We start from the raw sequence: 26471 nt of genomic DNA, 5'->3' as shown, positions 1-26471 counted from the left end.
TCATCTGCTGTGTTATTGTGGTGGAGGATAGTGTGTGTGTTGCAGGAATGTTGAGGATGTAAGGTTAAAATCTCTGACCCGACCGCGAATCGAACCCGGGAGGCCCCCTGAACCGAAGAGTACTACGCTGACCATTCAATTAAGGAGCAGGACAAAGTGAATAATGAAAGCCTTGAATAATTGTAAGTCATACCTCAAACATAGCTATGTTTTGTTTCGGCCTTTTCCGTGATTGTAAATGAATTTTATTTATGAAATGTTAGTCGTATTTTGTGAAAAAATGTCAACGTACTGAAAAAATCACAAATGTGGAATAGATTAAGAATAAATTAATAATTACTACGAAAATTTTCAGAATTGTATGTTGCACGGTTTTGCATATATCTTGTTTGATTTTGAACATTTTAGACTTTATGATGAGTAAATCCTATCGCTAATGGCTACCATCATCATCTTTATCATTATTGTTATATGAATGTCTTGTGTATTGGCTCCATAAAATGTGCTAACCATTCCACATTTTCTGTCCGGAAATGGCACAGATCTTTATAATCATGTTCGAGAGAATCTCTATACTATGGTATGCTGCTTTCTCGTGTGCATTAGGGTGGATGGAGTCTATTTTTATTGTGTTGGATGTATGGGTCCCTTCTGTATATTTTGTATTGTACTAGATGCGTAGTAAAATTAAGTTTTATAGACAGCAGGAATATTTTCGTGATGGGTAGTCGTATTGTAAAGATATGTGGAAAAGGTATTGCCGACAAATTTTCAATGGGTTCTCGTCAATATTATGATGCCAATTTTAAGTTACTTGTTATTAAATACTCTGAAATGCAGAATAATTGTGCAGCCGCAAGAAAATACGGCATAGGCCTAACTAAAGCCAATATTTGGCGTTAGCGTGAAGACAAAGAACTAAAAAATTGCGTACTTTACAAATAATGCAATCAGTGGTCCACAACAAGGACGCTTTAAAGAAGTCCAAGATGAAAACGTGAGGTATGTGCACGAAAAACGCAAGGGCAGAATGGCCATACCGAGGTGCAATAAACTCGTTCGTTGATTTTCAACATCCTTGATTAGGCCTATACATCGCTAGCCAGCAAGCGAGACGTGCGTGTAGCGGTAGCCGGTTATATCTGACACTGAGTAAAAGTAACAGTTTTATAGCAAGAATAATTTCCTGATGGATCGTCGTACTGTAGAGACGCATGGAATAGATATTGCCGGCTAATTTTCAATGGGTTCTCTTTGGTATTATGCCAATTTTAAGTTAATGGTCATTAAACCTGTGGAAATAAAGAATTACTGTGCAGCAACAAAAAAATATACGACATGACGATAGCCAAAGTTTGGCGTTTAAAAATAGCCTAAAAATGCGTAGGGCTACTGTACAACAAAGGCATTCATATGATTTTACAAAGGACTTAAATATAAATTTTTTGAAGGAAAAAGTGGGGGTTCGTCTTGGATTTAGAGAAATACGGTGCTATATTTTTCCAGAATGAAACTGAAAATACACTTTCGCGTAGTATCAGATTTTGAAAAAACAAAAAAAGGAAGCCGTAGTGTTTCTGCTGAAACGCAAGGTTTGAACAAACTGACTGCCGCTTCATACCGATTTTAATGCATATGGGGGTTTTTCCGGCTTTTATAAAAAAATCGGATGTAACGACAATCTGATATAGCGAGTACATTTTTCGCTGTTATGAATTCTCGCTATAACAGACTTCTACCGTAAATATTTGAGAATTTTAACATTTCCTTAACGCTAAATGCGGGTTTTGCCATATTGTGAATTACGTTACAGAATACAGAATAATTTTCCGGACTGGAAATTTCTTCAGTTAAATGCGGGTTTACGTTAAATTGAGGCCCAGCAAAATCAAGGTTATACTCTATTTGCCACCTCTCCCGACTTTTATTGAAAATCGTATATTACATAAGAACCACCTTAAACCGAAAAGGTTTTGCATTAAATCAGTCAAAAGGAAAAGGGGTAACACAGGGCTCAGCACTATCAAGAATAATACCAAATATATTCCTAAATAACATTGAAAACAATTTCTTAACCAACTAAGAGATGCAGAGGGAGACCAAGTTTTAAGAGGTGTGCAACTAAAAGAAGCTAAGAAGCTACAGAGCTGTTTACAAATACAGGAAGCACTTGGTTAACTCACGGAGGCTTGTCCGTTAATCTGATAGTGCAAGGGAACAAATTTGTTAGGCTGTACCCAAGCACGCATTCATTATATATTTAAATAAATTGACCAATTTATTTATTTAGAACAATCTGAGCCAAAGCTAGTTATGGTTCAATACAGGACTCTTGCAGGGGCAGTTTAACACATGAAATATCCTTGTTTTATTACTGTCACTGTGTAAATAATGTGTGATAGTACAATTTATGTTAATACAAGCAAAGAAATCTGGAGGTGTGCTTTCTACTGAAACCTCAATTTAAGGTAAACCCCCATTTAGGGTTAAAAAGTCAGGTCCCTGTAAAAAAGACTATATAGGGGTTCTACCATATTGTGTTTCAAAGAGTTAACCAGTCAAGTAACATTCTTTTCTTCAGAACAATCTCAATTGATTTAAAAAAAAAAAAAAAAATCTGTTCAACTTTGTGGCACTGATAAATGTATTAGAAAATGGTGGACAGACCTGTAAATACTTATTTTTAAATGCATGGCATGTCTGCAATAATTCTCTTTAGATATAATCAGAAGAATACATAGTTTCTTAAAAATACTTCAGACACTTTAGCTTCACATTAAAGGAAAGTCTAATTGAAAGTAAATTTCAAATTTACACTATGTAAATAAAGAACACAACTTGTACATCTACTATGATATAACTGTAATACTTTAAACTAGCTACCCACGATTGTGATAATTTAAAACATTCAGTATTGACAGGATGTATATTCAGATGAAATGAAGTGGATATAAATATTTCACAATACTGAATATAAATTCATTTTCCTTAAAGAAGTACAGAAGCATACCTGTGAAGTAAAGAATGGCGCGAGGCACAATTCTTTCTCGAATGTAATGTCCTATCTCGAAATCACTGGTCAATAAAGCTTGTGTCTCTTCATCAATTTCAGCTTCAGGATCCTCTGGCACTGGAAAGATTAAAAAGAAGGGGTTAAAAAGGCTATGATTTTCAAGCAGGACTGAAGAGAATGCTCCCAACTGAAAGGTTACCAAACAGGCAACAAAATGTGAACAAAAAGAGTATAGGCCAAAGCACAACTATACAAGACTTCCTGATTCAGAAGGTACAAATTATATTAAAGAATTAGGATTCTGATTATGAACATTATCATACTCCCTAACAATATGCACAACTTCATTTAAAGGGCCAATAATGTACCGATTGTTGTCGAAAAGCCATATATATTTAACACGAATCATTATTCATCCGTACCAAACTGAAAAAAGACAAGAAACCAAAGCTAGCCTGTACATACACTCCATTTAACCCGCCAGTGGTCGCTAGGATGAAAGAAACGCAAGTGTTCGTGCATTAAGCAAAATGCTCAGAGTATGATACGACTTGTTTACATAATAAATACCAACCGATTTCAAGCCTAAATGTATTAAAACATTAAATGAACATAAGAATAAATCTCAAATGGTTATAAAGAACACTCAAAATTACAAATAGTATAAATCTCAAATTGTTATAACTGTATCTGGAAAAAACTATGCAGGTGAACTTATCAGAAGCCCTTATTAAAGAGTCAGTCTGATAACTGCATACGGGAAATATTCACAACTTTCTAAAATGTGTGCGTCTTTCGCAATGCCCTTTACACACGAAGGATGAGTGACTATATTTTCAGCACAAGTTTATGAGCGTGGATTTCTTCTTAGTCGATGTCTACCCCACTTTGTCACCTTATCTTTCCCTATATAAGCATTGTCAGTAAACACCAAATTCTCATTTACCTCCAACATATGTTGTTCACCAGCTACAGATTGCTCCCCAGGTGTAGGCACTTTCTTCTGTCTTGGACTGTTCAGTATCCGTTTTATGTTCAACGTGTTCACTTTCACAGTCCGAGTCACTGTTTTCGCCCTTGAGTGGATCATTAGGAATTTCATCAAACCAAGCTAAAATGTCACGACTCAAAGCAATCGTCACTCACTAATTACACAAAACATTAATACAGTAAGTTGCAAAGAACTGTTTCAACTATGAAAGAACACAAAACAGCGAAACTATAACACACAGAAATTAGCGCCAACGTGACTGGTCGCGCGTAAATCAAAATGTTCACCATTGGCGGTCGCTGATAATTCCTCTCTCCCTGTCCCTTCTCAAGGTCACAGATGTGCCTTTCAATGCATCCGTCCTCTCAAAAATGCAGTGTGAAGGTACATCAGGGCTCAAGTTTGAAACTACATGCTGTATAAAAGAGCAGACGATTCAAAATGACTGAACATTTTGCTCATATAGCGACCACTGGTGGGTTAAAAGGAACTATCAACATTCCAACCTAGGATGCAGCAAAATACATCAGAAATATGAAACATTTTATTTTTCCCCTACCCTCTCTCAAAAAAAAAAAAAGAGACACTCATTTTATTAAGCAATGTTCTTGAAATAAGAGAATTAAAATGTTCAACACTGCTTGAAGAGAATCTATCCTCCATAGCCATTTCCAAGTTTCAAACTACAGTGTATACACTCATTTGTTTCTTAACCCTGCAATAGATAGAATAATGGATCCTTAATTTATCCCTAAAGAATAATCCATTCTAATTTGAACAACATTATTCTTAAAAACCCTCAGAAAATAAAAATCCTAGTACTGATGCACGCTAATAGCCTAAACAAACTGAAGTATATTTTCCAAACTTTAACACCTCCATGCTTATCTTAAGAGCTGGTGGTGTTAAGAAGCAAAACAATTCTATTACCAACTCCTCCAAACATACAAAATGTGAAAAATAAATACTGTATTTACTCGCCCTTTCTTCTTGATTTTAGTCTTCTAAACTGGGGGAGGGTATGGAAACTTAGGTTGGTTTGGTGGGTTTCTATTTTGGAGTCCAATCTTTAATCCAATAATTATTTATCAAAATAATTAACAGATTTAGAGATATTTACAGGAAAGTAATAAAAAAAGAAATGTTTCCCTTTATGAAAAGCTAATGATTATAAGGACCATATTCATAGTCAGCACTTATGTATAAGTGGAACCCTTAAGTAACAAGGGATCACTTATAGTAAGTATTCACTTATGAGTTTATATTTCATAAGGTCGGTAGATACAAAGTGGGTTGTCCCACATGCTTTGTACTCTGACCGGCCAACCGAGCAGAGGAAAGTTGGCCACGACTCTACGCCTCTGCATTCGGGAGACAGGCCTGGGGCAAAGTGCCGAACTTTACGCCTGGCCCCACCCGTCGGCTATCCTTAGAATGGTTTTCCATTCTCCTGCACTCAGGCGAATGCCGGGACAGTTCATAGTATAGGCCACGGCTGCCTGCCACCTTACCTTCTCCGCACATCTCCTTCATCGTAACAAATCTCCCGGCCTGAGAGACGGCGTCACCGTTTAAGAGGCCCGCCTTCCCCTTCAGGGGTGGAATGCTATTTGCTTTGTCGCACCGACACAGATAGGTCTTATGGCGACGATGGGATAGAAAAGGCCTAGGAATGGGAAGGAAGTGGCCATGGCCTTAAGGTACAGCCCCAGCATTTGCCTGGTGTGAAAATGGGAAACCACGGAAAACAATTTTCGGGGCTGCCGACAGTAGGGTTCGAACCCACTATCTCCCGGATGCAAGCTCACAGCTACGCGTCCCTAACTGCACAGCCAACTCGCTCGGTAAAAAAGCTGGAGATCATAGAAAACGCAGAAGAAATGGGAAATCCTGCAACAGGAAGGAAATACAATGTGGACAAGAGCTGTATTTGTGACTGGAGGAAAAATCACGGCTTCAGCAAATCAGTAGCAATCGTCGAGCATTTTATGGACATAAATATGATTGTGTGTGTATATCGAAGAAGAGAGAGAATTCAGCATTGCCGTTACGAGTGAACTGTGCCAACTTAAAACCCTATCGATTGCGTAAGAACCACATGCAACAGGATTCAAATCCAGTCGTGCATGGCTTTCACAATTTTATATTCGTTATGGCTAAAGCTTTCAAAGAAAAACTACCATCATGCAGTCTTCCAATAGATTATGAAGATAAAATTGTGAATTTCCACAAATATGTGATCAATTTACGCAAGAAACACTCATGTTCACAAACAGGCAATGTGGACCAGATACCACTTTTCTTCGAAATGTTGCTTGATTATACTATAAACAGAAAAGTTGCACCCAACGTCAAGGTTAGAACTGACGGGAATAATAAGCAAAGGTGTACATTATGCTTTGTGTAACTGCAGATGGAAGAGAACTGGCCCCATATGTACTTAAATGGAAAACAATTACAAAAATAAACATGAAAGGCATTATCAAAAAAGCAAAACCAAAAGGATGCCCAGGAGCAGGTTTGGCATCGGTGCCCTGGAGCATTACTAAATCTGAGAAATATGTTTTTGATAATTTCTGCGGGCACACAATTCCAGAAATTCTCTGTTTTGACAAGGGGTAGAAGGGACTTTAAAATTCCAGGAGGTGCAACATCCATTCTCCAACCACTTGACGTGTGCATTAACCGGCCTTTTAAGGCGGCTGTGGAACAACTGTACACAAGTTGGATGGCAGACGAAGTGCACAAATTTACGATAACTAGTAAAATCAAGTGCCCAGAAGTGAAGCATATTTGTGAATGGATAAAACAAGCTTGGGATTGCATTCCTCTGCGACTAGTTCATTTAAAGAAGCCTCCTGAATGAATGCCAGAATGCAAAAGTCTATAATAAAAAGTACCAAAATGGATGACATTTTCCTACTTTCCTGCTTACACCGTTGTGGTAAATATTGATATACTACTACGTACTAACTGTAGATGTTTCATTGTCTGAATGCTCTATGCAGATGTCTTTGATGGCTTAGCAGACCAAGCTTGGCATGAAACATGCAGCCACATCGATTGCACTTAATGGAAGGATGGAAGACATGGCTGGGCCTGGTATAATTTACATCTGTGATGCCTCTCTTCTTCCCGTCTTTGACGTTTAGGTTCAAATTGTGCAAGAGCAGCTGAAGTGGTTGTGTGCCAGCAGGTACGATCTTCTGCAATGGCACACCATGTACACAGAACAAAGTTTGTATTCCTCAAGATCACCTTTAGTTGATCCTTACAGCACTTCAGATGGGTGCCATGAGATCTGCACGTACTAGGTTCACTATACAGGGTTAGTCAAAGTCCTGCCGTCCCTCACACTGGACATGTCGAATCCGCCTGAGACAGTGACTAACAACGGTAGCTTCTATACTGTTCCACCTTTGCCCTCTCAAGAACTGTTGTGTTCAGTATGTAGTCATACCATTTGATGTTCATAATGAATCTGAACTAGTGTTTGTGGAAGCGTTCTAGAAATTTGGTATCGTGGACCTGTATAGTTGAAGGACCCTTCAGCATTGGAGTATGATTTTAACTTCTGCATGTGAGAGAAGATAATCATACACTGGACAATGTCCATAATTAAGAGTAAACATGGTATATAATACAGACTAATGTGAACATATTCCTTAATGACCTAAGGGTATAAACGTAAATAAAAATGTCCCAAAATAATAACAAAAAAATATTTAAAGAGATTTTTAAAAGAAATTTACAACCTATGCATTTGTGTGCCGTGTGGGTTGTAGTAGTTAATAATTACACAATATTTTAATAATTATATGACACATTGCTTAAGGGCGACACACGTAGTCACCTCAAGAGATTTTCTAAATCAAGTTGTATTCCTTCAAAAGCTAATACACACTTTAATTAAGCAGTTTTCTTAACAGTTAAATAACATTTCTGAAACACTGCATTGCTTAATATGAACAGATACACAACATATCACAACCAATTTGCTGCAGTTACCTTAGCAACTATTGAAATATTAAACAGAAGAAATACAGAGAGCAAAGACTAAGTAAGTAAACACATGGTACAGGTAACTATCAGGATTGAAGAGCGGATAGTTTGGAAGGAATGACAACTGCAAATATATATCACAAAACAATTACTTACTACAAGGTGGGGAGAAGAAGTTGAAAAAGGAGTCATTCTGCACAGTTTTTGTCACTGTCCGGACAGATCCACGAGACTTATGCTTCTGCTTTTTTTTAATGACTTTTACTGTGACATTCATTCCCTTTTTCCAGTCAATTGCACATCCCTAAAAGAAAGACAAAATTAATAAACTATTCAAAAAACTGGCATAATATATAGAATAGTACTTTCAGAGTGTAACAAAGTATATCACAACATACCTTGCACTTATAGATCTCTGGTCCTTCAAAACTAAATGGATCTCCTTCATCAGGTGTGCATTTCATTTCATACACTTTTGTTAGGACCGAATTCGTGAAAAATTCATTGGGTGAGAAGTAGAACTCCAAAGTGAATCCCTAAAAATATTGCATACACATGTCAACAATCATTTATATAGTCTCCTTTCCTTCAAGGTGCAGTGCTCAGAATTTGTAACATTCTGTTTTAGTGCATTTTTGATTTTGCTATGAGTATGCAGGTACATTAAACACAAAGGTTATATACAAATATATATATATGTGCAGTCAGCTATGTAAAAGCAACAAAAACATCATACTGGTAAAGTTAGATATTTTAATACAAAATGAGGGTTCATTATGTGGCAGAATAATACCGTGCATAGCCACCTCTGGCTTCAAGGTGCTTTAACATGAGGCATACTAAACACCAATGAATCAATAGTAAGAATAGATAGGAACTTCAGTCAATAGCTGACTTAGCTGGAGAATTAAGACCGTGGGCAACTGCTCCCTTCAGTTCATATCATGCAATTCCAACAAAGTTCAAGCCTTCAGATTATGCTGGCCACACCACTCGCTGTATGCTGTATGTCCCAAGGAACTGACCACTCTGGCTAGATAGGCACTAGCATTTTCATCCACTAATGTAAGCCCTTGCCCAAAGTGGCAATGTATGAAAATATTCTGCCAAAAATGTTCATATTTTTGCACTGATACAACATACAACACGGTACTGAGCCCTTTTCACATTTCATTAGGTCCAGAAACATTGCTAACAACTGGTAATTGCCTAATCTTTGATAATGTGATGCACTCAAATTCAGATACATTTATACGCTTATAGTCAATATAATTTTAGTGAGCTGCAGAAAACATTATTTAAACTCAGAATTTCGTACCTTCACACAGAGAGAAAATAAACATGACACAGTGACATGACTGTCTAGACAGTCAAGAAAACAAATCAAACATAATTAGATCAAGACAAAGATAACTGGAAAAAATGAGCCTCTGGATTTTCAAATCAATCCAAAGTAATTATACTCTTGCCAAGTTTGAAAATTGTATCTTAATCCTAAGAATGAAAAATCACACAATATTTGACAAACGTGCATTAAAAATTTCTTCTCTTGCAAGCCAGGCTTGCCGTTTCTATCCTACCACAATATGGCGGCATAGACTTCACATCTTTTAAATTGTTAAAACTTTATTGCGTGTTATTTTCGACCTTTAGCAATACAATCATTGATACAGATCAATATGGTTTTTAAAAAAAATGAATTTTGTAACTTGCAATAGACTTCACATCCCGTAATACTTGTTAAAAGGACGTGTCTCTTCTGTTGGTCTTATGTGTTCGCTGACATCCCAATTAATCCGGATATTCAATCTATTCTGAAGTATTTCATATGGCATTTTCGCCTTCTGAACTATAGGCGCTTCCAGTGTAGATTTAGACCTGTATTCCCTCTGATTTTTCCTATCAACAATGAAAACCTTTTCCGTGGGAAAATTACTGTCAGGCACATTGAATACTGCAAATACAATACTGCATAAGGTTTTATAATGGAGAAGAGCTCTTTCAATCACAATGAATTTTCAACGCTCACAGGTAGCAAAAGGAAGTGACGATGGAAGTATCGCTGCCAATTCACGAGCGTTGAAACGAGGGAGGTTGAGCAGTAAATACTTAAAGGATTCATTTTTCATGCTTTGCCTGTGTTTTTCAGTGTAGAAAATTACTAGCTCGTTATATTGTCCCCTTTTTGTAATAATTTCCTTTTTGACCTTAATCGTGAAGTGAAATGCATAATAATTACGAATAATCTGTGATAGTTGGCCCCTTTGCACTAACTACTTGTTCGGTTTTCGGAGACGCCGAGGTGCAAGAATTTTATCCCGCTCAAGTTCTTTTATGTGCAAGCAAATCTATCGGCACGAGGCTGACATATTTTAGCACCTTCAAATACCACCGGACTCAGCCAGGATCGAACCTGCCAAGTTGGGGCCAGGTCTCTTTCTGCCCAGTACCCTCAAATGTCGAACAGATACCATTACTGCTTCAGTAAAAAATTTCCTTCAGAACAAAGCAGCCCCCCCCCCCCGCAATACATCTTCATTTTCCGATGCTTCACATTTCTCCTTTAGATTTTGAACATACAATGCATGAGCATTCCTTGCAGCATGTCCTTGTTAAGTAAGACCTTTCTAACTTCGAGGTTAGAAATAGCATCATATGTTCTTTCTGCTACAGGGGATTCTTGTAGATGCTCTCTACTATAATTTCTTTTTTTTATACAGAAAAACCACATCCAAGTGAAGCATACCTATGAAATAATATCAGTATCATTTTTAGAAACAAAACTTTTGTTTTCAAATTTACTGCTGGCAAAACTGTGCACAGCAAAAAGTTATCTAACATCTCATATTCTAAAGACAAAGTTCACTACTGGTACTTCCTCGAAGGTATCATTCTCATAAACAGAAGAGAATTTCCTTTGTATACGATCGGCTTCATTACCCAAGATCCATTTGTTTCCAACACACGCATTTAAAGCTATGATTAACCATTTGCTGCTTAGAGGCAGTTGTTGCTTAGCTACACTGAGATCAAAAAAAAGAAATTCCTTTAGGCAGTCTATGTGCTACAGTTTACCATTCCAAAACTTCTTGCACAAAGCTACCATTCCTCTTCAACAATCTGTGCTAAACTCGAACATATCTCTATCATTTAATCCAGCAGTGCCACGAAGTGCTGCATTAGCAGCATAAACTATGAGGGCAAATCAATAAGAGTCTGCAATAAATTTTTATAATTTACCACAAAAACAGTACACAATTTTTATTGATATTTTTCAACATAGTTTCAATGGACATGGTTTCACAAGCAATCTGATACACACTGCAAAAAAAAAGGTTTTGGTTGTGCAGCAAGCCATATACACACTGCTTCCTTCACATGTTGATTGGGTTTTGGTTGTGCAGCAAGTCACATATACAGTGCTTCCTTCACATGATTGGTTTTTGGTTGTGCAGCAAGCCACATATACACTGCTTCCTCCACATGTTGATTGGAGCTGAATCGACGGCCTCTTCGAGCACTTTTAAGTGGATCAAACAGATGGTGAGATCAGGATTGTACGCAGGATGCTCCAACACCTCAAAACGCAGCATCTGAAGAGTGAGCAGTGTGGACAGCGATACGTGGACATGCATTGTCATGCAACAAAATAACTCCTTCCGACAATCTACCCCTGTGATTGTTGCGAATTGCAGGTTTCAGCTTGTTTGCCAGCATATCACTAACGTTCACTGTTTACTATCTCCCCCGTTTCCTGGTAATGCCCTTGAGAGTCCCAAAACATTATGAGAATCACTTTACCTGCAGAAGGTTGACTCTTGAATTTCGTTTTGACTGGGGATCGGGATGCTTCCATTCCATGCTCTGAAGTTTGCTCTCTGGTTCAAAGTGGTATCCCCTGTTTCATCTCCAGTGATGATCCGTTTCAGAAACTTCTCACCTTAGTTAGCATAACAGTCCAGTAGGTGCTGACAGATTCTCACATGATTTCACTTCTGCTCTTCATTGAGTTGTTTTGGAACCCATCTCGAACAGACTTTGTGAATGTTAAGCCTGTTCTGCATGATTTAATATGCAGAACCATGGCTAATGTGCATATGGTTACTCAGGATCATATCACGCACTTCTTCAATATTGGCATCAGTCATGGGTACAGATGGACACCCGGATTTTTCCTCGCCCTTCACGCTCATGTGACACCTTTTAAATGGTTCAATCCACTGGTAAACACTTTGCTATGGCAAAACATTGTCCCTGTAGTGTGCAGAAATTATTCTATGAATTTCCAGAACATTATTTCCTTGGAGCAGAGAGTGGTGCGGACATCTTTACATCGCAACAACACTAGCTCTACTGACTTGATAATGCTGAAACCTACCACAAACGTAGACAACGGTGCCATCTAGCAGCTGGTATGCACACAACGCAATAGTGTGAACCTAAAGACAATTAGAGCAAAATTGCAGATAGTTATTGACTTGCCTACGTATGTTGTGGTGGATGACAAAGCAAAATAACATTCACCACACAACTTCAGGCTTGGCACCAGCTACGCAGTGCAATTGCTTCATGAGCTGGGATCCTCCACTTTTGGGGTAGTGTATAGCAAAGTCAGGAATATGTCTGGGACTGAAAAGGCTACCAAACTAGTTGAAATTCTGCACGAGTATTCGCAAAAAGTTTTTTCTTCACCCTCTTTCCCCATGCCCTTGTCGAGTCACGAGCGCCAACTGTGCTGTGTATATGGATTTAGCCCTGTTTTACAGCCAGATGATCTTGACGGCAAACCCACTACCGCACATTTCTGTGCTGGTTGGTTGTGTGTGTTTATGAAGAGGAGAGTATTGGGACAAACACAATCACCCACCCAAACTAGATGAACTGACTATATGCAATTAAAATCTCTTTCCCTTTCCACACTGACCTGTCCCTGTGTTTGTTCTATTAATGTTCCTATCTTACTATGTATGACTTGATGCATTCTCTGATTTATCTTTTTTAGTTGAGATATAATAGCCATTCACAGGTAGGTGGATGAAATTACCTGATGAGTTCTGTATCCACAAATTTCCAAAACAGAACAAAAAGACTAGATTGTAGACTTAAATACACTTTCAACATTATACAGAGATTTCAAAAAGCATTCTTGCTGTTTTACAGGACCGTTGATATCACAATCACTGGACCTACAGTTTTATGAGGAATCCAAACCACAAAGATATCACTTTTCACTTAAGAAATACTGTGTGCTCCGGCCAGGATCCAAACCTCAGTTGCTGCGGTGAGAAGTGAGCGACTAATTAATAGACGATTAAGCTAGAGCGGAGCTTTAAAAAGTAGGAAAGATCATATGAGAAAGTTGGAAATCAAGAGGACAAATCAGGGCAAACATTCATTTATAGGACGAGGAGCAAGGGATTGGAATCATTTATTAAGAGAAATGTTAGAACAATTTCCAAATCTTCTGAAACATTTAAGAAAAGGCCATGTAAACAATTGATAGGGAATCTGCCACCTGGCTGACATCCGTAATTGCAGATCATTTATAATGATTATGTTCCCACCGCAATTTCCATTATACACAGTAAAGCAGAGGTGGTTTCCATCTTTGACAGGTTCTGCTACATATTTTAGTACGTTTTAGTTTCTATTTTACAGGATAATGGCACTACTGGTTGTGTTAAGGGTAGTTATATTATACAAGGTTACAAGAGTTAAAATTCCAGACTGAATTGAATGTATATTTGGTATTAAAAGAGGGGAAAATGTCTTGCAGGTGAATAAATATATTTCACAATATATATCTTAATCCCATTATTAGGCAACCCATCCACATCCATTTAAATACCGACAATGCCAGTATGTTGCATGAGATTGCAAGACATTTATTCAACACTTGTGCTATCACAGGATTTACTCAAAATAAGTAACCCATTGCAAACTGCAATATTTCACACTCACACACATACTGCTCATTAACCTTTTTGTGATTAGTATAAAGAAAATCCTTAAACTCACCATTGGATTGGCTTCATGAAATACAACCTTTATGTCTATAAGGTGCTTCAATATAGGCTCATCATGTTCTTGAACCATCTCAGCCAACATCTGGACATTCTTAAAAATCGTAAGCCAAAAGTCAGGGATTCCTTTAACATCTTCATTTTTACTTCTGTAAAAAGAATAATAAACAGCTAAAAATATACAAAATTTGGAAATTCAAATATACTTCCCTTAAATATTCAGGGCTGACTGCAGAAATTATGACTAGGTTTAAGCCTCAGACAATGTCTACCTAACTACAAGTTATGTATGATCTGTAGCATAGAATATGTTCAGCTGGTGTTTAGCAAAACATTGTTTATGTTTAAATACTGGTTCAAAAACAGAAAAGAGTTGTATCTTCCATGCTATGCTTACTCTTAACTGTCTCAACCAATGAAACTTGTCAGTGTGGATGCCGTACTTTAGTCACAAACAACACGGCTTTAATTGTGCAAAACTTGCCCACTGAAGATTATGTAGTTTCCTCCGAAATAAATCTATATAAATAAAATAATCAGAACGTTTAGAACTCTGTATTTCTTTGTTATGCCCAGAATAAGAAGAAAGTGAATTTGACATTTCTGTGTGTGTAAGTACTGTAAGCAAATTACGAGAGAAAGGCGGAAGAGAACTTAATGAAAATCACCATTTGAAACATCTACAAGCCTCCACCTTCACCAAGGCCCTCCCAGATGATTCAGGTACAGGACCATCCAGACATCTATGTGGATGACTTCAACAGTCACCATGAAGAATGGAAATATAGTGCCACTGATTCTAATGGAGGAAACTCTCATGAACTGCGCCGAGGAACATAATACTCATCTTGTATTTGATGCAAAAGATACAGGAACATTTAGATCTGCTGCATGGAAACAGGAATACAACGCAGACCTATGTTTTGTTTCCAGTGATCAAAATAATCAACCTCTGCTCGCATCATGAAAGTACTTCCGAGATTTCCCACATAGTCAACATCGTTCTGTATATCTTGAGGTTGGAATGCAAATACCCCTGGTAACTTCTTATCCTCGTCTACGATGGAACTTCAGGAAAGCAGATTGGAAAGCGTTCTGGTGTGACCTTGATAAATGTTAGATGGATACCACCAAGTAAAAATTATGACAGATTCGTGGGTGCTGTAATTGCCACAGCAAAAAAATTAATTCCTAGAGGCTATAGGAAGGAACATACTCCTGGCTGGACTGATGCAAATGAAAAGTTATACCCAGAATTCCTTGCCAGTGGTGAACAAGAAATCGGGATGAACTGCTTCATAATCTAGATAATGCCTGAAGAGAAAGATGGACTGAAACTGTAACATATATGAATTTCAGAGAATCGAGCAGAAAGGCATGGTCATTGTTACGGAAGCTTGAAGGGGCCACTCCCATCTTTCGTAAAAGTTCTGCAGTCACTCCAAACAAAATTGCAGCTCATATAGTTGATATGTCTAGAACAATGAGAGACAGAAATCATACATCAGAAAACAATTAACCAGTCTTAAGTCCAGAAGTCCCCCTCCCCCCCGATTCAGAATATAAACCATTTAGTGTGCAAGATATTGAGGCAGCTTTAAAAGACATAAAAACTGGTAAAGCACCGGGATTTGATGGGATTCATCCTGAGTTTCTAATTAATTGTGGAGCAAATACAGAATTATGGTTATCTAGGTTTCTACCCTACATTCTTAGAACAGGTAATCTACCTCGCTTATTTAAAATGAGTAAGATAATTGCAATCCTAAAGCCAGAAAAGCCTAATGATGCACCAGAGAGCTACAGACCAATAGCATTACTTACTGTACGCTATAATCCTCTTCCGACCCGATGTCCACATGTGGACAAATATTTTTTTATTCTCTAACAATGACTTTTGAATTTCCCTTCAATTTTACTTTGAGTGTGTTATCAAAGGATCTCTCTTTAAATTTCACTTTTTCAACATTCTATAACCTCCTTGGTAGCATTCAGCAAATGGCGAAGAGTGAAGACATGGATACATCATAGGAAGCAGACTTACAGGTAAATACTTGTCAATACTTCATTTACGGGCTTGTCTGATAAACTCTTTCAGTTTCTGGTAATCAAATACCCGAACTGATGAATAATGCATAAATATATTGTTTTTATTTAGTGTCGATTGTATGTGCATGCAAATTATTTTGTCCACACATGTGGACATTAGATCTCTATAACAATAGCTGGGTAAGACTATTTGTCCATGCATGTGCACATTTGGTCTTACCAACAATAAGTTGCTGAAGGTAAATGTAGAGACCAGGTTGCCATGGTACCTAATTTAACTAAATGTACATTAATCTAAAACACATAGATGAAACTCTCATAAATAATCATACTTATTTAGTTACACAATCAATTATGTTTCTAGGTTTATCAATGAGATGACAACAAAGAACTGATGCGACATTACTGCGTATGTTGGAGGACATTGACTTTGACATCAATAATGACGAAGACTAACTACTTATCTTAATAATAATAATAATAATAATGCATTTGCTTTACGTCCCACTAACTACTTTTTCGGTCTTCGGAGACGCCGAGGTGCCGGAATTTAGTTCCGCAGGAGTTCTTTTACGTGCCAGTAAATCTACCGACACGAGGCTGACGTATTTGAGCACCATCAAATACCACCAGACTGAGCCACGATCGAACCTGCCAAGTTGGGGTCAGAAGACCAGCGCCTCAACCGTCTGAGCCACTCAGCCCGGCCCTACTTATCTTCTGAAGGTGAAAGTGAAACAGAGGGATGTCAGCATGATGATCTGACAGATCACCCAGAGAAAGTGGAACCACATCAGCAAGCAAATGCAGTGCAGAGCGACATCATTCAACAGCCCAGTCCCTCCCAAATGCACCGGTCTACAGTTCGCGATGGGCATAGAGGACGAACAGCACCTGTGAGGGTAACATCTCAACGCCACTTTAATTGGAACAAAACTTCTGACGACACATTTTCCAGAATTCAATGAGGAAAATAACAGTGTGTTCAACGACAGGGGTGGAAACTTATTCCGTATTTTTCTCGGTATTTTGATACAGACTACTTTGCATTTATAGCAAAAGAGACTAACAATTATTACCATCTCAAAACAGGCAAACTTCTTAAGACAACTCGTAGTGAAATGAAAAAGTTTATAGGTGTTACATTACTAATGACTACCCTAGGCTATCCTGGAATACGCTTGTACTGGGAATCTCAATTCAAAGTCCCAATAGTGAGTGAAGCCCTGCCGAGAGATAGATTCTCAAAGCTTAGGTCAGCAGTTTATGTTGTAAACAATGACGATATTAGGGGATATAATTTATTCACAAAAGTGAACATAAGGCATAGACATAATGCAGACCCAATGTCCACATTTGTGGACAAATTATATTAGAAATGTCTGATGGTAAAAAATATTGGCACATATTGTTCATTTAGGAATATAAGCTCAGAAATGTTCATATCATCACAGTTGTCCACTTGCGTGGACATTGGGTCTGAAGAGGATAAACTACTTGAAAGGCTAGTCTTGAATAGAATTGCTACCAAAGTGTGAAACGATCCCTATTGAACAAGCAGGATTCAGGCCACAAAGAAGCTGTGATGACCAAGTCTTGTCACTATCTTCATTGAAGCAGGAATCCAGCAAAGACTAAAGACTTCAGTAGCATTTATTGACTTAAAGGCAGCTTATGACACAGTATGGAGAGAAGGTGTAATCAGCAAAGTCCTTAAAGTGATTCCATGTAGGAGTCTGGCTCATCTTATAAATAACATGTTGAGTGACAGAACATTTTGTGTAGTCATGGGGGATGAAATCAGTAAACCTAGCAAACTAAACAATGGACTCCCGCAAGGTTCAGTGCTCGCCCCAATCTTGTTCAGTTTATATATTTCATATATACCCTCCACAAAATCCAGGAAATTTGGTTATGCAGATGACTGGACTCTTGCCACTAAACACCCGTGATTTGAGGAGACAGAAGAAACGTCGACAAAAGATCTGTGTTTTAGGAAAATACTTTCGAAAATGGAGACTCCAACAAAGTATGAGTAAAACAGAAGTTTCTTCTTTTCATCTGAACAACCGAATAGCTTCAAGGGACCTCAAAGTATACTTCGATAACACTCTCCTCAGCCATAATAGACACCCCAGATGTCTAGGTGTTACAATCGACAGAACACTGCCATTCCAAGAACATCTGAGAAAGAGCGCTGTCAAGATTCAGACACGTAACAACATTATTCGAAAACTGTGTGCTCTTCTTGGGGTGCAAGTGCAACTACTCTACACTGCTCAGCTCTAAGTCTGGTTTACTCTACTGCAGAGTAGTGTGCCCCCATCTGGATGAACAGTCCTCATGTGAAGAGAATAGATGTTAAGTTAAATGACACAATGAGAATGATCACGGGCACGATCAGATCAACTCCAATTCAATGGAAGCCCATACTAAGCCATATTCCTCCACACCACCTCTGTAGATGCATTGCTCTGATGAATGAATACAATAAGTTCCAGAATAATCAAAGATTGCCCATTCATGAGGATATAGTCCACCTACATATAGACAGACTGAAGTCAAGACGTCCACCTATCTGCACGGCAGAGAACCTTACAGCCAGTAATTTCAACCTGACAGAGGGTCTAATCAATGGACACAATTTGCTCCAGCAGAAACCTTAGAAATGCCATGTATTACACAGAAGGTACCTGGCTTTGAACAACCTCGGACTTTATGGTCCAAGATAAACTGAATCCGGACAACTCTGGCGTGTGTACAAGATCTGCTGTATAAATGGAGGGAAAAGTCATCATCCTACTGCGAGTGTTGTACTGAGAGGCAAACTGCGAAGCATATCACACAAGAATGCCCACTGAGACGTTTCAATGGAGAAACAAGTGAATTTTTCCTGGCGATGCCGCAGGTGATTACCTATGTAAACAATGTAGATATAAATCTACAATTTATTGTACTGTTCACGTATATGCCATACGATAAATAAATAACCATTTATAGTCCGGAGAAAAGCGATGGTGGTGGTGATTGCTGTTTTCTAAGGAAGAAGCCCCTACAATCCAGGCTATAAATAATTTTATTAATGAAAAGCTAGTTATGGGGGAGGTTTAAAAATTAATCAGGAGATATCTGCATTAATACAGGTTCTATCGATAAATGCTAACAATTGCACAAAATAACTATGATATTCTGCGCAGTACAAATTGATCCTATAATGAATAACAGACATATATAAAACGTTATATTTTTATTTATTTCCTGTATCTTGATGTTACCGAAGATTCTGTTGTAACAAAAAGAGGAGGAATATTACTCGTAAATTCCTATCTTCAATTCCTCACGTGTTTATCAAAGCACAAAACAGAATATAATGTCTGTCCCATAGCATGCCATCATACATAATCTATAGGTCACTCCACGTTAACACAATGGTGACAGGCCCAGAGAATTCTCGTTTTTATGGACCTCATGTTTCCTTGATCATTGTAGAATGTGCTACAATGTGCTGGCAAAATTATATGTTTTAAACAGTTTAGTCATGGAATAAACAGTATAAAGCAACTATTGCTCCATCTTTTCTTTAAACCTTCGTCTAGTTAATAAAATAATATCAGAAATGTCAAGCTATTCTTTACAGCTTTCGGGCAGCTGTTAACATGGTGCGGTGCATGCAGTTGCTAACGTATGGATATTTGTGATGAATTATGTGCAGACCAGTTATCAGATGTACCTAGAGACAGTGAATTAGATATTTCTAATTATGTGAGCGATTCGTACAATGATTTTAGTATTCCTATCGTAGACAACAATCTTCTTTTGGAATACTGGTACAGCAGTGCCTCAGATATATACAAGTCGAGTATGGATAGCACTTACACTATGTAGTAGGTTCAGATACAATCTGTGGCTTTTCCAAAGATAATCCAGTTCGTAATACAGAAGTTTGAGGTCATTATCTAGAATACGTTTCACGTAACAGTTTCAGTGCAGCAATGTACTGTTTTTCTTGCAGGCTTGAACCATCCGGTCAACACAGGGTAGCAACCTCTGTTCCGACCTGGTCACCAATGTGTTTAGAAAAGAGTACTGCTCTTATGACAACGGGGTTGCCATATCGAACGACTGTGCTCAATGTCACGGGAAAACCGTGGCATATATATTTGTGAAACTCAGTACTAGAGTTCAAAATAAAAGAAGGAAGAAACCAAGCTGCAATTTAAAAAAATGTATGATTACAGTGATTACAAGGTTACGGGGGGGGGAAGCTTATTTATGTTTTTACAGCAACATGGGTAAACTATTGCACATACGAAACCTCAGTATTGAAGTTCAAGGCAAACTGGGGGAAAATAGATCATTTTTATAGGATCGGGGTGGGGATGCAGTTAATTGCATTTAATAAATTTGCCCAGGCAACAACGGCATGGAAGTAGCCGTTGTATCGCTCCACAAAAGGAATGGTAATAATTAAACGCGCTTGTGAACAAGTGGTAAAATTGTGGCACAAATAATATGTGCTTATGAAACAAAACCTAAATAACAAAACCAAGCAAAGATAAAAATCATACTGGGCTGAGTGACTCAGATGGTTGAAGGTCTGTAGATTTACTGGCATGTAAAAGAACTCCTGCAGGACTAAATTCCTGCACCTCGGCATCTCCGAAAAGCGTAAAAGTAGTAGAGGGACGTAAAGCAAATAACATTACTATTATAGATAGAAATCATAGCGAATTTCTGTATCAGTACAAGTCATGCCGTGATGCTTTGCTGGACACCATACATGCATTATTTACCTATGTGTTTACATCCATTTAGTATTATTTACGTAGTCAGATGATCGCATTCTTTGTGAGGTTATGTCATGAAATATGTACTGTATAGATATTTATATAAGTTCAGTTAATGTAAGAACCTGTATATATATATATATATATCTTTTTTTACTACCTGTATATATGATTTGTAATCCACTACAGTATTGTGAAACACACTAACATCAAGAATGGCACTAGGTAGACGAGAACTATGGAGAATATTCAATACAATATACTGTATCTAGAATTCACAAGAAGGTATTTTGTAACATATCTTTCTAGAAGCCTGGCCATGCACCTATATAAGGAGGTGGTCTTGATGGTGGAAACAAGTTACTGTTTAGTAAGACTTATGGTTTAACAGGAGTTATACTTGTGACCTCATGTTTTGTTCGGGGAGACAGGCTGTGGCAGTCAGCAGTCAACTGTTTCAAGGTTGTAATCTCCATCTGCTCCGTGATAGGCAGTTGTTAAAATGGTGGTTTGTTGAAGTTTCAGAATGAAGTATTTTGTTGTGGCGGTAGTGATTTAGGTTATGTGTATTTAATTTGTAAATAATTGTACAAAAATAAATGTACCAACTGACAGCATTTTGCATGCGTCTTTGTGGATATATCAACCACAGCATCAAATTCTTCAGTAACAACTCCTGTTCAATAGCCTATAAGAATATTAGAACACACACACTAATAGAGGACTTCAATAGTGATAACCTGCTGGTGACTCGCAGCGTAACGGATTACGCGTTGCATGTACCAAAGAAATTCAGAAGGAAAATTATGAAAGGCAACGAAGCGATAGCTATTTCCGCCATTGTACTTCCTACTTACGAATGTATTTATGAAATAGAAAAGCTTCAGTAGTTATTTTAATAACTCGTGGCCAAAAACATGCCCCATCCATTATCTTTCTTTCATAACACATTATAAAGTACATTATAATATGCAGAGAACAAGAATAAAATTACCACCCTTCTAACAAATCAGAAATTTTTAACTGAAATGATTCACAGAAGGCCTATAGAGATTTCAGACAAATTAAGAACACTGTGATAAGAACGAATGAAGAAGTACTGGGCAGACGAAGAATCAAACAGTACAACCTTCAAAGAAAAATTGTACATGGAAGACTCAAGTGGAACAATGTGGCCAATAAAGTTAATACAGTAAAACCTCGTTAATTCGAAGTCGTTGAGACTCAAAAATCGGACTTCGAATTACGTGTTTTTGAATTAACCGCCACTTCGCAATTCAGAAGTACCAACCCTTTCCGCGTTACAAAATATTCTAAGGCCCGTTACTGCATGCAGTTAACCTTGATTTACAGTTTATACCTTTCAAATGCCATGAAAAAAGAACTATTTCCAAAATGTATCCAAGAAGGTGCATTTACAGTATTCAAATAATGCACTCGGATATCTCACTGGTAAACATAACCTCACGCAATACCTCGATTCACAGTTTAAACCTTTCAAATGCCATGGAAGAAACTATTTCCGAAATGTATCCAACAAGGTGCATTTACAATGTCCAAATAATGCACTTGGATAAATCACTGACAAACATAACCTCACGCAACGAAAGGAAAACAAATAGCACAATTCAAAGACGAGGATAAATTATGACGGTTCCCCTGTGTAAATGCATTATTTTTTGGATTTCTGTACTGTTTGCATTTTTAGATGCTTCGTACTGGCATGGAAAGTGCCCGATGCCCTTAAAACATGGTGGCTTATCGAACTTTCCTATGACGAGGGGATAAAGTATCTCGCTTCCATGTGCATTGCAGCGCACTACTATGAGCCCCACCCCATCCCTCACCCTTGTACGATTTCTCGGCTGGCAATTTCTCCTTTAAAACCATAAGACCATTTGGGCTCGCATTAAAATAAAGCAATGCAGTTTCACCAGCAATGACAATATTCTTCAGTGCCTACAAATTATATGAGCCACGTTTTTCGCCAACTGTCGGCATCGCCAGTATTCGCGGATTCTGTTTTCCCGCACACTGCCTGTTGCATGATATTACGGCGTTCTTTAAAAGGTTGAATACAAAAGAATTCAGATTTCATTCAACTTAGCAATCAAAGCTCACTGTAGACCCAACGAAGTAAGTTTAAGTGCGGAAAGCTACCCCTCCACGTTCCGGAACGCGCGTTCTATTATGACGCGGAGCAGATAAATTTCGAGTTGAAATTACTCTGTAACATACTATTGTTTTAAAATGTAAAGGCAGTTTCGAATTAAAAGTCTGAATTTCGGTACTGGAGCCGACATTGTACTTCGAATCACGAATTATCCGTATTTCGAATTAACAATTGAAATAACATGCAAAATTGTATCTCATGTTTCCGGGAATGAGAGCTGCTTCGAATTAGGTGGGATTTTGAATTAACAGATTTCGAATGATCGAGGTTCTACTGTAATAATCATAACAATAATCCTTAATCATGAGGAATTATGAGTGTAAGAGGGCGTGTATTCACTCCCTGTAGGTCCGTAAGAGAAATACCGTTTTCTTAACATGGAATGATGATGCTTGTTGTTTAAAGGGGCCTAACATCTAAAAATCGGCCCCTAATGGTACGACATGGACGACATAAATTTTTTTTAAATATCCACTGACTCAAGTTTAAAATAAATGGTGATAAAAATGATTATGAGATTAAAACAATCAATAGATATAATTCCAAATGCCTTATTTTCTAATAATATTACAGAAAATACTGGTGACAATAGAATAAGGCATTGCCTGGAAGTACACATTTACATATAATTCCAGTTAGAAGTTAAAATAACACATTAAAATATGCAAACATGGACTAAAATGATGTCAATGGGATAAAAATGCAGTTAACACAAATACACTAAGACAAGGACATTATTACACACAATAAAAAAAACCACTATCCCACATAAAAGGGATGACTAGGTCTGCTGACTGCTTGTCATCTCGCAGGATGAGGGAGATGGTACTCGGTGAGTTTTAGCCGACGGCGCAGACCGACCAGGTTGGCGCACTCCGTAGGATGAGCACCACGGTAAGATAATCACCGCAAGTACACACCAGAGGGGGTTCTCCTTTCAGTAAATAAGAGTGTGTTACTATACCGTGACCAATCCAAAGACGACATAATACCACTTCATCCCTCCGAGAAGCCCGAGGGGAAGTCCTACATACCTTCGTTGTACCTTTTTATCGCTCTCAGCTTATTTGGAAGTGGAATGTCCTGCCACTCCACCTCCAAATGAGACATAACCAAATGTCTCAGCTGAGAGCGAATATCACTTGCTGGAACCTTGTAATGCAACAGGGGCAGTGTAACTGCCGCCTTGGCAGCGTTATCTGCTAATGTGTTTCCCTCTACACCCATGTGGCTTGGGAGCCATATAAACGTAATTCTGGTCCCGGCATCCGAACGCGTGGCCAGCAAGTATTGGATCCGTTGCACCAGAGTGTGCCAAGGGAAATATATCAGACTGTAGCAAGCTCAAAGAGTCAGTACACAGAAGAAAGTGTCGGCGTTCATCGGACAGTGGGTACCACAGAGCTTCACAGATAGCATAGAGCTCTGCAGTGTACACACTACAGGTTTCCGGGAAAGCAAAAAGAAACTTATCACTGTCGACAATAAACACACAGCCCGCCTTCTTGTTTGTCCTCGAACCATTCATGTAAACAACGACTGAACCTGGAAACAGCCCTCAACGGACAGGAAGAGCCTCCAATAAATCGAAGGGTCTGTGTTTCCCTTCGGGCCAGTGAGCAGATCAACATTATTTCAGGTAGTCGTATTACCCACGGAAGTACCCCACTTGGTTGTCTGACAAGGCATGGAACCAAAGGTACATCAATCTGTGACTGCTATCCAAGCGCATTCCAACAGGCCGCGTTGCTCGAGGATAAGCAGCGTACAGCCGACAGCTTCCATTGTGGAATACGCAAGGATAGCTTGGGTGAAGTGGCAACTGTCACGAATTTACAACATAGGACAGAAGCATTTGCTGGCACGTCAGGTGTAAAGGCGACACCAGATTCAGCGAGCAGGCTGGCAATGAGGCTTGTACGAAAAGCTCCCATCGCCTATCTAAGCCCCCTGTGGTGTATACTATTCAATTTCGCAAGGACTCTTTGCCTTGCTGAGCCATATGCTGACTGCCGTAATCTAACCTGGATAAAATGTTTGTCCTTAGTCATAGGAGCACCGTGCAGTCAGCTTCCAATCAGTGCTGCTACGAAACATTTTCTTGGTGCATTGCACTTTTAACTGCCGCACACATGTGGCTCCCTCAATAATTTGCTATGGAAAAGCGAGCCCAAGAAATCGGTAAGTGTGAACTACGGGAAGAGCGACATTTCCTAAATAAAGCTCAGAATGCGAGTGAAGAGTGCACTGCCGGCAAAAGTGGACAACAGAGGTCTTTGCAGTTGAAAAACAGAAGCCATGTTCTAAAGTCCACTGTTCCACTCTCCTAATAGCTTGCTGTAATTGTCGCTCTGGGACTGCCGTAGCATGCGAGCTATAATGCAGAGCAAAATCGTCCACATATAGCGACAGTATTACTGCTGATCTAACAGCAGCAACAATACCGTTTATGGCAATCGCGAACAGAGCGAAACTAAGAACCGATCCCTGTGGGACTACATTTTCTTGAATGTGGTATTGCGAATATGCCCTCCTAACTCTGACACTGAATAGACGAAGGGACAAAAAATTCGCAATAAATATCGGCAAATTACCTCAAAATCTCCATTGATGCAGAGCTGAATAGATACCATATCGCCAAGTGGTGTCATAGGCCTTTTCTAAGACTAAGAAAACAGCTACCAAATGCTGTTTGCAGAGAAATGCATCCTGGATAGAACTCTCCAGGTGTACCAGGTGGTCAGTAGTCGAGCGAGCAGCTCGAAAACCACATTGGTTCTCTGACAAAAGTCCTTGTTTATCCAGCCACCACACAAGTCGGCGATTTACCATCCTCTCAAATAGCTTACACAAACAGTAAGACAAATAGGCCTATAGCTTCCTGCATACTTGGGATTTTTGTCAGGCTTGAGGACAGGAACGACTATGACCTCTCGCCAGTAAGATGGAAACTCACCCTCTTTCCAGATTCAGCTGAAAACACAAAGGAGCTATAATAGACTATCCTCGCTAAGGTGTTTCAACATCTGGTTATGGATATTGTCTGGTCCAGAAGATGAGTCCTCGCAAAGCGCCAAAACGCTGCAGAGTTCCCACTCCGCAAAGGGCAAGTTGTAGTCCTCTAAAGCTTGAGTGGGAAAACTAAGTTGAAGACGTTCTGCCTCCTGCTTCAGAGCGAGGAAATCACAATGATAATTCGCGGAACCAAACGCATCCACGAAATGACGGGCTAGACAGTGTGCTATCAAAGGTGGTTCAGTGACTGTACTGCCTGCAATGGAAATTCCCGCTACAGAAGATAATCCTTGGATACCCGAAATACGTCTAAGTATAATCTACACTTGAGATGGAGTATGTGACGTCAGACGACACACATCTCTCCCACGAAGCTTTCTTACTTTGCCGAATAAGAACTCTCGCCTCAGTGCAGAGT

The 26471-nt window shown here is 38.7% G+C and overlaps 1 protein-coding gene across 1 annotated transcript in view; it reads right to left on the bottom strand.

Annotated features, from left to right (window-relative positions):
• Window positions 1–26471, bottom strand: part of LOC136866370 (nucleosome assembly protein 1-like 1) — a 74488-nt gene that overhangs the window by 5419 nt on the left and 42598 nt on the right. The window contains exons 5-8 of the mRNA XM_067143254.1: window positions 14025–14178; window positions 8405–8542; window positions 8163–8310; window positions 3011–3130 (exon numbers count right to left, since the gene is read on the bottom strand). Of these exons, the coding sequence (XP_066999355.1) occupies window positions 3011–3130; window positions 8163–8310; window positions 8405–8542; window positions 14025–14178 (560 nt within the window). The remainder of the gene's footprint in view (window positions 1–3010; window positions 3131–8162; window positions 8311–8404; window positions 8543–14024; window positions 14179–26471) is intronic.

This window comes from Anabrus simplex, chromosome 3 (genome assembly GCF_040414725.1).
Source record: "Anabrus simplex isolate iqAnaSimp1 chromosome 3, ASM4041472v1, whole genome shotgun sequence".
Classification (NCBI taxonomy): domain Eukaryota; kingdom Metazoa; phylum Arthropoda; class Insecta; order Orthoptera; family Tettigoniidae; genus Anabrus; species Anabrus simplex.
The sequence above is the reverse complement of the archived record's forward strand: the minus strand, read 5'-3'. Positions and strand labels throughout refer to the sequence as shown.